The sequence below is a fragment of the Dendrobates tinctorius genome, unplaced genomic scaffold, assembly GCF_039654945.1.
Source record: "Dendrobates tinctorius isolate UK_male_01 unplaced genomic scaffold, ASM3965494v1 ptg000085l, whole genome shotgun sequence".
Classification (NCBI taxonomy): Eukaryota; Metazoa; Chordata; class Amphibia; order Anura; family Dendrobatidae; genus Dendrobates; species Dendrobates tinctorius.
This window is the reverse complement of record NW_027361753.1, coordinates 3,183,507-3,195,536: the sequence shown is the minus strand read 5'-3', so window position 1 is coordinate 3,195,536 and position 12,030 is coordinate 3,183,507. Positions and strand designations below refer to the sequence as shown.

General features: G+C 45.6%; 1 protein-coding gene across 1 annotated transcript in view; it reads left to right on the top strand.

The window, feature by feature from the left end:
- Positions 1-11,019, top strand: part of LOC141097549 (acyl-coenzyme A amino acid N-acyltransferase 1-like) — a 75,641-nt gene extending 64,622 nt beyond the window's left edge. The window contains exons 4-5 of the mRNA XM_073584773.1: positions 1,802-2,004; positions 9,998-11,019. Coding sequence (XP_073440874.1) covers positions 1,802-2,004; positions 9,998-10,594 — 800 coding nt within the window. The 3' untranslated portion in view covers positions 10,595-11,019. The remainder of the gene's footprint in view (positions 1-1,801; positions 2,005-9,997) is intronic.
- The last annotated feature ends 1,011 nt before the right edge of the window (positions 11,020-12,030 follow it).

Genomic DNA, 12,030 nt, shown 5'->3' with positions numbered 1-12,030 from the left:
CCCACACAACATACTGTAGTAGTGTAGCAAAGCACCCTTTGGTGGCTCCCTGCTTGAAACACGAAGCGTGCTGGGAGGCGGGTGGAGTTTAGTTTGCACTAAAAGAGTGGGAAGAGGATAGGATTTAGTCAGTTAGTCACAGGAGTCTGACGAGGTCAGTCTGTGAAAGGAGATCCCCTGAGTGGGATGGATGAAGGAAGTGCTGCAGCCGACCTCAGTGATCTGGGTCCGCTGGCACAGGAAAGGAACATTAATAGAAAGCCTGACTCTCCATAAGAAGGAAAGAATTAGTACGGAACATGAGGAGAAGAAGAGAACCAAGGATCAGGGTTAGAGGAGAACCCTTCCCAAGTTCTAAGCTCATGGCTGGGTTCCGGTCCTCGAGGTTGTATGGATACTAATGGTCCTGCAGCAGACACCGGAGAAATAGAAGTTGTCACTGCTTTATTCCCACACCAGACTTGGGGGCACAACAGCATCGATAGTGAGCCGGGACTAGGTAGTAAGGAGTCCCCGAAGCAGGCTACAGCTGTCTGCCGTACAAGTAGAGTTCATAGGAACATCTGACAGGAGGAACTCCAGTGTAACTCAGTACTGTGAGTATTTCACTAAAGGCGCTAAGAGGGAGACGTTCAGAAAAGGCATATAAGTTGGCGGAGTGTTGGAAAGGAGTAGTTCATCTTGCCTGGAAGTTGGCTGAGCCCCTGACCCGAAGGACACAGCACCGAGGCAGGCACCTGTACCTGCAACAGACTGTGAGTAAAGCTTTGGAACTACATGCCCTGGTGTCCTCCACTTATTCCTGTGTCAACCTGCCCAGCACTGCTACATCACCTGCGCCCGACACTACACCATTTAGGTGTCACTTCACCTACTCTGCCCTGGGACTAAAGCCCTGCCTGTGGAGGGCTATTACATCATTGCTGCCCCACACCATCTGTCCCAGAGGATCTGTCTGCAGCGTCGGCTTAACACCTTCATTGCCGAACACCACAGGTGGCGTCACGACTCATTCATTCTAATCATCATAAGCACACTGAACATTTCCCCCCTTTTACAATGGGCGCCAAGGGCCACGGGCCGGGTCCCCGCTGCCGTGACATCTCCCATTGAAGCTCATCGGGCCCGGTACCGAGACCCATGAGCCTGAACTCTGCTCAATCCTCCAGCTCTTCTTCTCCCATCCACACACTTCGCCCTCCTTACATGAACTGACTAACTTCTCCTTCCTGGCCCCCAGAGAGCAGCTCCTCCCCCCAGTTTGGTTCAGACCTCCATCTGCTGGCCTGGAGTGGGAACTGTGCTGTGTGCTGTATTTAACTGATAGAGAGACCCTTTATTGCTTCCAAGCATGATATCACACTCCCTAGAAGGTAATGCCACTGTGGCGACCATACTCCTGGGAGCGCCACACTTGCAAATAAAAAAATTGTTCATATCATATGACTGGGGGTCCCCACCATCTTCACATTACAGACAAGACCACTATGCCTCCTACAAAGATTTGGATGGCGACTGACAACTCCAGAGCTGCTTTCTAAACGACAAGTCAGCTATAGGATCTGCCAAAACTCCCACTCTCCTACTGTCTTTTTACATCATTTTGAGCTTTAGGCTTTCCTTTTTCTTTTTTTCTTTTACTGTCCCAGTATGACATGGACTCCTTAGAAGCAGATCTAAAACATGCATGGTGGCGAGACCAATTTTCAATACATTTTTAAATAGGTAAAAAAGTGAAACTCCCTTTTTCTGTACTTCAATATTGTAGAATCCATTTATTTCCATTTTGTCTTCTCTTTAGGTGAAGGACCCTTTCCGGGAGTTATTGACTTATTTGGGGGTGTTGGTGGCCTACTAGAGTTTCGCAGTAGCCTCCTGGCCAGCCGTGGTTTTGCCTCTCTTGCCCTGGCTTATTTTGGTTATGATGATTTACCTATTTTCCTCGGTGAAGTGGATTTAAAATATTTTGAAGAAGCCGCTCAGTTTTTATGTAATCATCCAAAAGTAAGTTAGAATTTTTAATAGAAACATGTCAGCGAGTCTAGCGCTTTATGGATTCCTTCAAAGAGTTGACATGTCATTAAAAAGTTGTTTGTATAATATCAATTGTAGATCAGTGGCTTACAATCCTGAAGTAAATAAAGTTGTCAAATCCAATCAATTACTTAAAAAAGCTCACTGCTCCAGATATCACCCCTGAAAACCTGCATTTCAGAGGCTTTTGAACTCTTGGTTGTCTATGGATAAGTCCTGTAGTTCAGCAGTGACAGGTCGCACATGCTCAGTAGATACCTGCTATTCTTCTATAGTAGATATCCTTTTCTTGATTTCCAGTGACACGCCGCATGTGTGATTATACCATCCTCATTACAGAGAGTGGACATTGGCACTGCAAACCTGTTGCTGTCAAAGGAGGGTGCAGCTAAACTTCTCTCTAGCTGTGTGATAGATAAGTCAGAGCAAAAGCAGAAGTACCAGACACTGTTCGCCTCCCACACAAAACTACAAATGAAATGCAACTAGGCCATTATCTATAAAAGGGGTGTCAAACTCATTTTCACCGAGAGCCACATAAGAATTATAGTTAGCCTTCATAAAGCCGCTGGAATACTGGTGGCTTTGAACCAATTGTGCCACTGACTGGAATTACCTTGGAGAAGCATGACTTAGTGGCTACCTGGTCTTCAGTAGCTCCTCTGATAATGAGGATAGGCTTGGGCCACATGACAAACCTTTTTTTCGTGAGTCATGTGAGCTTCCACATCCATTTTCTATACCTCTTAGCCTCTTAACCCAACTTCAACCTTTATTAAGAAATTTCAGTAAACACTACACACTTAAGTTTTTATTAATTGGCCACAGTAGCCTTTTATTAATATTTAACACAATTTTTTAACACAACATCCCGGAAGGAGTGGTCCTCAAAGCCCCAAAACCATAAACCTCAGGTTTAATAAGCCCAACTTTGCCCCAGGCCGAGTCTTGCCTCCAGCCACTTAGCACCAGCTCAGAGGCACCTATCAACCCACCTGGCCAATGTCCAGCACCATTAATCATGGATCCCCTTTAATCCGTTCTGCGGGATTATTTATCTACCTGTCCATTTTAATCCACCCAGGGGAGGGTCCAGGACCTCTTGAGATCCCACTCCCATCCGCCATTCACCAGCATCACCAACTTCAAGGACCTCCCCGCATGCCACACTGCTGTGACATACAGTACATTTGCACATTCTTTAAAAAGAAACATTATCCCCAATCCCCCTAAAATGCTGCACTCTTAATCACCCACAAAACTAGATATAAAATACCACAAAACATCCTCGTTACACATCAAAACCAAATAAGGGAGGGTGGGAGCTTATTGTCACTGTAAGGTGCACCGAAAATGGTTGCCCCACCTAACATGGCTGACACTTTTATACAAGTGCCCTGTGATCCCACCCCTGACCCCTCCTTCCCACAGACCTAAGACCAGCACCACCTATTTCAAATATTTTAACCCCCGCACTACCAGGTATTTTCCTAACCTCAGGTCACTATATTCCCTCTCAACCCTGTCTGTCATCCTTCCTTTAAGGCCAGTGACCCAGTACGGCCTTACTGGCCACCAAGTTTCACTTTGGGACAGTGTCCAGACCTCTTGCAGCTGACCTATGTGTTAGAGCAGATATACGAGGTACAGAGGCATGAGACAGAAGTGTATTCAGACAGTCGGGGGTCAGGGCAGGCAGCACAGGTTCAGGATAGAAAGCTAAGGTCAGGAGCGGAGAGAGCAAACAGTACGAGAACACAATCCAGGTCAGTAACAGAAAGAAGAAACAATAGAACACCTTGACAGGAACTAGATGCAAACAGAATACTGGAACCTAAGCTCAGTCCAAGGTGTGGAAGGCAGCACTGCCTGATATAGTATCTGCTGGATAGTGATTAGCTGGAGAATCCAAACCCAGCAGGGTTAAATTCCTGCAGATTCTGGTTGTTGCCCTCCTACAGACATTTGAAAAAAGCATACAGATGCAACAGTGCTGAGGAGTGCTGCAAGAGACAAACTCAGCGAGTCAGCTTGACAGGAAGAAAAGCAGCGCCATGACCACAGTGAGTAAGGTGTCGCTGAAGAGGCATGGGAGTTACTGCCATTACAGTCGCTTGTAAATGTAAGTCCTCATACAGATGTCCGTGCCACTTGGTACGAGCACAAACTGTAAGAAATGGACTGGCCAGGGGCTATAAGAGAGCTGTCCCTGGATAGTAGGGCAAAGAGAGCTGTTTTTTGGTAGCTGGGCTAAGAGCAAGCGCTTTCCTTTGATAGTAGCATTAAGAGAGCTGTCCCTGGGTAGTAGGGCTATGAAAGATAACCCTGAGTAGTAGGGCCAAGAGACCTGTCACTTTGCAGTGAGGCTAAGAGAGCTGTCCCTGGGTGGTAGGGCTAAGAGAGCTGTCCCCGTGTAGAATCCTACTCTTCATGTTCTGAATCAGGTGTATCTTCGAGTCTCTCCAGAAGTGAAGGGAATGGTATTTCTGGACCGTGAGGCACAGAGTGAATCACTGACGTGAGGTCTGGGTGGGTCGCACTCGCACATCCAGGGCAGCGGGGTACTCGGTACCGGGCCGGTGTCAAGGCGGGAATGTGTCACAGCAGCGGTGACACGGTTCCGTGGCCCTTGGCGCCCAATATCAAAGGCGGTGATGTTAATGGTGTTAAAGTTTATATGAATAGTTCGTGACGCCACCCGTGGTGTTTGGCAAGTAAGATGGTAAGCCAACGCTGCATACAGATCCGCTGGGACTGATGGCGTGGTGCAGCAGAGATGGTATAGCTCCCCACAGGTGGAGCTGTAGTCCCAGGGCAGTGTAGGTGCAATGGATGAGGAGAGGCGCAGAATGGTATGGATGCTGGTACCCAGATGTAGCGGTGCTGGAATAACAGGAGGACACCAGAGCATGCGGTTCCAAAGCTTTACTCACTGTTTGCAGTTCATACAACTGCCTGCCTCCGTACTGTGTTCTCCAGGTCAGGGCTCCTGCCAACCTCCAGGCAGGATAGGATTCTCCCTTCCACACTCCGCCAACATGTACCTTACTGAACGACTCCTCCAATGTGTCTTTAGGTGCGAAGCACTCCAGTACTTAGTTACCCTGGAATGCCTCTCTCTAGGTGTTCCTAGTCTTTACTTGTATGACAGACAGCTGTAGCCTGCTTTGGGGACTCCACTCTGCGTTCCGGCTCTCTATTCAGTTGCTGTTGTGTCCCAAGTCTATGATGGGAGCAAGGCGTTAGCGGCTCACTACTCCTCCGATGTCTGTTGCCGGACATAAAGATCCAATCACCCTCGGGGACCGGCCCCCGGCCTTTGCGCTCTCTGGACTGGAAGGGTTCTCTCTCTTTCTCAACCTGCTTCCCACCGTCCTTCTATTCTCCTTCGTTCCGATCTGTTCTCTCTCTCTCTTATGGAAGGTTAGGTTATCAATTTTATCAGTCTCTTTCTCTGGTCTTTCTCGTGCCAGCAGCCCAGATCACTGGGACCTGCTGCAGCACATCCCTCAGACACCCATCTTCTCTCTTCTCTCTCCTCTAACCAACTAACCAATAACTTTCACTCTTCCCACTCTTTTGTTTCATCTTACTCCACCCGGCTCCCAGCACATCTCGTGTTACGAAGCAGGGTTCCACAAGGGGTTCTCTGCTAACCCCCAGCATAAAGTTGTTAGGTGGTCCCACTGAACTATTCTGTGTGTGGAATGCAGGTGTGCAGCGTGGTCAGGAGTTCCTACCTTACCTGGATGGTGGGGCACTACACCTTAGGAGAAGGTGCAGTACCTCTGTGGCGACTGAAGCACCAGGGGCGCCACACGGGTATATAATATCCTTCCTAATTTAAAGGTTGAATCCCCCCATGTTGTACGTACACAAGTAGCAGTCATCACTGTGATTTTGCAGTTCCCTTCAGATCATAGGCACACCAAAATGAAAGCTCTCCTTTCCTTTAGACCACTGTCGTAGTTGTACACAAACAGAACACGCCATATGTGGAGCCTGCGACTTGTCCTGATCATCTAGTTTTACACCAAAGTACGCTTAATACACTTCTCTGTTTCACATTGTTAGAAACAGAAGCTTAATCCACCACAAGCAATAAATACTGAGAGGAATCTTGGTAAGCACACCACCACACTCTTATGAACTCTGTCTAAAAGAATTATTATTATTATTATTATATATTATTATAGCGCCATTTATTCCATGGCGCTTTACATATGAGGAGGGGTATACATAATACATACAAGTACAGTAATCTTAAACAATACAAGTCACGACTGGTACAGGATGAGAGAGGACCCTGCCCGCGAGGGCTCACAATCTACAACGGGATGGGTGAGGATACAGTAGGTGAGGGTAGAGCTGGTCGTGCAGCGGTTTGGTGGATCGGTGGTTACTGCAAGATGTAGGCTTGTCAGAAGAGGTAGGTCTTCAAGTTCTTTTTGAAGGTTTCCATGGTAGGCGAGAGTCTGATATGTTGTGGTAGAGAGTTCCAGAGTAGAGGGGATGCGCGGGAGAAATCTTGTATGCGATTGTGGGAAGAGGAGATAAGAGGGGAGTACAGAGGGAGATCTTGTGAGGATCGGAGGTTTCATGCAGGTAAGTACCGGGAGACTAGGTCACAGATGTACGGAGGTCTCAGGTTGTGGATGGCTTTGTATGTCATGGTTAGGGTTTTGAACTGGAGTCTTTGGGTAATGGGGAGCCAGTGCAGGGATTGACAGAGGGGAGAGGCCGGGGAATAGCGGGGGGACAGGTGGATTAGTCGGGCAGCAGAGTTAAGAATAGATTGGAGGGGTGCGAGAGTGTTAGAGGGGAGGCCACAGAGCAGGAGGTTGCAGTAGTCAAGGCGGGAGATGATGAGGGCATGGATTAGGGTTTTTGCAGATTCTTGGTTGAGGAATGTACGGATCTGTGAAATATTTTTGAGTTGAAGTCGGCAGGAAGCGGAAAGGGCTTGGATATGTGGTTTGAAAGAGAGATCAGTGTCAAGGATAACCCTGAGGCAGCGAGCTTGTGGGACTGGAGAGAGTTGGCAGCCGTTTACTTTAATGGATAGGTCTGTTGGGGGGGTCACGTGAGATGGGCAAAAGATGATTAATTCTGTTTTGTCCATATTAAGTTTTAGAAATCTAGCGGAGAAGAAGGATGAAATAGCAGACAGACATTGAGGGATTCTGTTTAGTAGGGAGGTGATATCTGGTCCAGAGATGTAGATCTGTGTGTCATCAGCATAGAGATGATACTGAAAGCCATGAGATTCTATGAGCTGTCCGAGGCCGAAGGTGTAAACGGAGAAGAGCAGGGGCCCTAGGACTGAACCTTGCGGGACTCCGACGGATAGGGGGCGCGATGAGGAGGTGGTGTGCGAATGGGAGATGCTGAATGTCCGGTCTGCTAGGTATGATGCAATCCAAGATAGGGCCAATTCTGTGATACCAAGAGTTGAGAGGGTCTGTAGTAATAGGGAATGGTCCACTGTGTCAAAGGCAGAGGACAGGTCAAGGAGGAGGAGGACAGAGTAGTGTCGCTTGGCCTTAGTGGCTAGTAGGTCATTGGTGACCTCAGTTAGGGCAGTTTCAGTGGAGTGGTGTGGCCGGAAGCCGGATTGCAAGTGGTCAAGGAGGGAGCAAGAAGAGAGGTGGGAGGATAGTTCAAGATGGTTGTGTTGTTCCAGTAGTTTTGAGGCATAGGGGAGAAGTGATATAGGGCGATAGCTAGTTGCAGAGGATGGGTCAAGAGAGGGCTTTTTGAGGATAGGTGTGATTGAGGCATGTTTAAAGCTTGAGGGGAAAACACCAGTTGTTAGTGATAGGTTGAAGAGATGGGTTAGGGTTGGGATGAAGACTGTGGTGAGGTTTGGGATGAAGTGGGATGAGATCGGGTCAAGTGCACAGGTAGTGAGATGTGATCTTGAGAGTAGAGTGGAGAGTCGATCTTCTGTAATGGTGGAGAAGTTGGTTTTGGGGGAGGAGGGCAGGGCAGGTAGGAGGAAGGGCACTGGGGGTTGTTGACCAAAACTGTCTCTGATGTTATCAATCTTCTCCTTGAAAAATGAGACAAAGTCTTCAGCTGAGATGAGTGGAGAGGGAGGAGGTGCTGGGGGGGGAGGAGGAGAGAATTGAAGGTGTTGAATAACTGTTTAGAGTTGTGAGACAGGGAGGATATGAGAGATGAGAAGTAGGTTTGTTTTGCTGCAGCGAGTGTGGCCATGAAAGTAGTGAGGGACTGTTTGAATGTGATGAAGTCCTCATTGGAGTGGGATTTTTTCCATCTCCACTCAGCAGCCCTGGAAGCCCGCCTCAGTTCTTTGGTCAGACTGGTGTGCCAGGGCTGTCTGTTGATTTTGCGAGTTTTGGTATGTTTGAGAGGGGCAACTGATTCCAAAGCTACAGCTATTGTGGTGTTATATAGAGCGGCAGCAGCATCCGCATTGTGTAGGGAACTTATGTCTGTAAGAGGGAGGAGGGATTCAGAAAGTGAGTGTAGATCGAGGTGTTGAAGATTTCTGCGAGGGTGTGCGAGTTTTTGAGGTGGGGATTGTGGACCTGAGGAGGAGAGGGAAGAGAATGTAAGTAGGTTGTGGTCAGAGAGAGGAAGAGGTGAGTTAGAGAGGCTAGATAGGGAGCAGAGGCGGGTGAAGATGAGGTCTAGTGTGTGGCCATCTTTGTGAGTGGCTGCAGAAGACCATTGAGTGAGGCCGAAGGAGGAAGTGAGAGATAGAAGTTTAGTGGCAGCTGAGAGGGAAGTGTCAATGGGGATGTATCTGCCTTTGCTCTCCATAGAAAGCGATCACAGCGCAGCTTTCAGTTCTTATACTGATGAGGTAAAATGAAAGCTGTGCTCTAATTGGTTGCTGTGGACATCACCACACTGTTATGAATTGTGACTAAAAAAAAATCTGTCTTTAGTGCCCATAACAACCAATCACAGTGCAGCTTTCATTTCTTATACCACTAAGGTAACATAAAGGAGATGCTATGATTGGATGTTATGGACACTACCACACTCTTTGGAAACTGGGTTAAGAAAATTTTCTCTTCCCAGAGCAGCCAATCACAGCACAGCGTCCATTAATTTCTAACCAACCTAATGACTCCAAAATCATCCAACAAAGGTCACACAAAGGGTTCAAGTATGGTGCAAGGAAAAGCTTATGGAGTCAGTGTTTGTGAAAAAACTGTACGTGATGGAATTTTTTCATTAATTTTGCTGAGATCAACAATCGAAAGTATATAAAAATCGCCTCTTACTTTTCAAACAATTTTACCCCTGCAGACCTGTGTTATCTGAAGGCTTGATGGCTACTATCGATGGGTTTTAAGACAATAGGGAGTTTGAAAGAATAACAAAATTAAATTCTTGGATAACCCCTTTTAGTAAAATTTTCTCTGAATGAATCCATTAAAAATACAGTGATCACAAATTATGTCCTTCTATGATCTCTAGCTGTGTTCTTTGGGGTAAACCTGACACTAAATGTTCAATTTATCTTCAGCGCCACCACAGGAAGTAATGATGTATTTCACTATACCTATTAATACCAATAGAGCTTGTGTGTGAAATGCAGGACAGGACTGCTCCTCCATTCTCCTCTACACTTTACTTTAGTCAACAGATGAGGATTTTGAGCAGAGGACCCATCCCTCAAAATTTCCCAAATTTAACAATTGAACAACCCCTTTAAATTCTAGTGTTGAAGGAGTTGTCCTGCTGACATCATATATGAGGACCTCTGTATAGCGTTCGCTGCCATAGACCAGTTTGGTCAACTTATTACCTTGGCCATCCATTAATTTGATGTTCGGCTAAACGCCATATTACTGCCATAAAGCAGTGGCAGTATGTAACAATGACTAGAAAACTGCTAAACGATTGAATTTTCTCCATTAGCTGTACACCAAATTGTTAACCTGTAGCTTTATAAATCAGTGTGACAATACATTTTATTTTTTAGGTGTCAGGTGATGGAGTTGGAGTGGTCGGTATATGTAAAGGAGCTGAGATAGCTTTGGGTATGGCATCCTACCTGCCTCAGGTCGCTGCTACAGTATGCATCAATGGACCCAATGCCGTGAATGGTATCAACATGGTTTGTGGTGATCACATTGTGAAACCCATACCCTTCAAAAAGGAAAGAATTCTGAAGGCAAACTTTGGGTCTTACACTTTTACCAACGCAGTAGGCGATCCGAGAAAACCAGAATTCCAGGACTCAATAATTCCCCTGGAGAAAGCCAGTGGCCCCATTCTCTTTTTCGTGGGAAACAAAGACCAGCATTGCAATAATTTGGTCTTTGTTACAGAAGCAAAATCCCGGGCGGAAAAGTATGGCAAGAAGGATGTGTATGTACAATGTTATCCAGGAGCAGGACATCTTCTAGAGCCTCCGGGTTCCCCTTTCTGTCCCTTCTCAGAGGGTCAGTACTTTCCAGTTCCTTTGGCTTGGGGTGGAGAACTTCAACCACATTGTAGAGCACAAGAAACTAGTTGGAAAGAGATGCAAGAATTTTTCCGAAAAAATATTAGGTGCTCTCAAAGGAGTAAATTATGAACTCTTCTATTTGTTGGGGGATCTATATACCATGCCACATGCTAAGCACAAAGCTGAAAATGTAGTCGATTGTAGCCTCCATTATCCATACTACAGCAGTGCTTGCTCATTTTGCTTCTTTCCCGGGTGTTTCTGGAATGTAATCCATGATAATTAGCCAATTGCCATGCAAGTTTCCGTATTAAAATGATTGTCTGTGATTAGACGTCTTTACTTCTGGAGGTTCTGAAGCACAATGCAAACTTTGAAATAAAATTCCCACCTATCAGGGTGTTCTTTTGTGGCCTCCTCAGTAACCAAGGTCCGGGTATGACTTTTCTAAGGTTGTATAAATTGACTGAAACTTTGTAATTTGACTTTTATCAACTCAATGTTCTATTATTTTCCTTCTTTAAATTAAATTGCATTGAAAGACTGCATAACAACTTTTATTGTCCAGCTGCAATTTATTACATTTAAAGGGGTTGTCCACTTCTTATTTGCTCTGTTGGGGGCTATGAAGGTTAAAAAGAACATGTCTTCTTACTTGGATGCCATAACCAAAGCAGAGTCCCTGTTCAAAGATTGTCTTTCGCTCTTGATGGCTATTAGTGTTGTCCCAAATGGTTATCATGTAATTTTTCTGTCTAACAAAAAATGTCTTTATGTTTTTGCAGAATTAGTTGCCAGATTATTTTGGGGCACAAGACACTGTACAGAGAGGATATTAACCTAACACTGAATTATGCAGACACTTAACCAACATCTACGTGACTAGGCATTTAAAGGGCATAATAAGGGATGCAAAAAGGTCAATGGGACAAGGACCGGAGGGCTGAAAAAAAAAGAATAAGTAACTAGGGTGGGATGTACAGTGGGTATGGAAAGTATTCAGACCCCTTTAAATTTTTCACTCTTTGTTTCATTGCAGCCATTTGGTAAATTCAAAAAAGTTCATTTTTTTTCTCATTAACCCCTTCACCCCCAAGGGTGGTTTGCACGTTCATGACCGGGCCAATTTTTACAATTCTGACCACTGTACCTTTATGAGGTCATAACTCTCGAACGCTTCCATGGATACCGGTGATTCTGACATTGTTTTCTCGTGACATATTGTACTTCATGTTTGTGGTAACATTTCGTTCAAATAACTTGCGTTTATTTGTGAGAAAAACGGAAATTTGGCGAAAATTTTGAAAATTTCGCAATTTTCCAACTTTGAATTTTTATGCCCTTAAATCACAGAGATACGGCACACAAAAAACTTGATAACTAACATTTCCCACATGTTTACTTTACATCAGCACAATTTTGGAACCAAAATTTTTTTTTGTTAGGAAGTTATAAGGGTTAAAAGTTGACCAGCGATTTCTCATTTTTACAACACCATTTTATTTTTAGGACCACATCACATTTGAAGCCACTTTGAGGGGTCTATATGATAGAAAATACCCAAA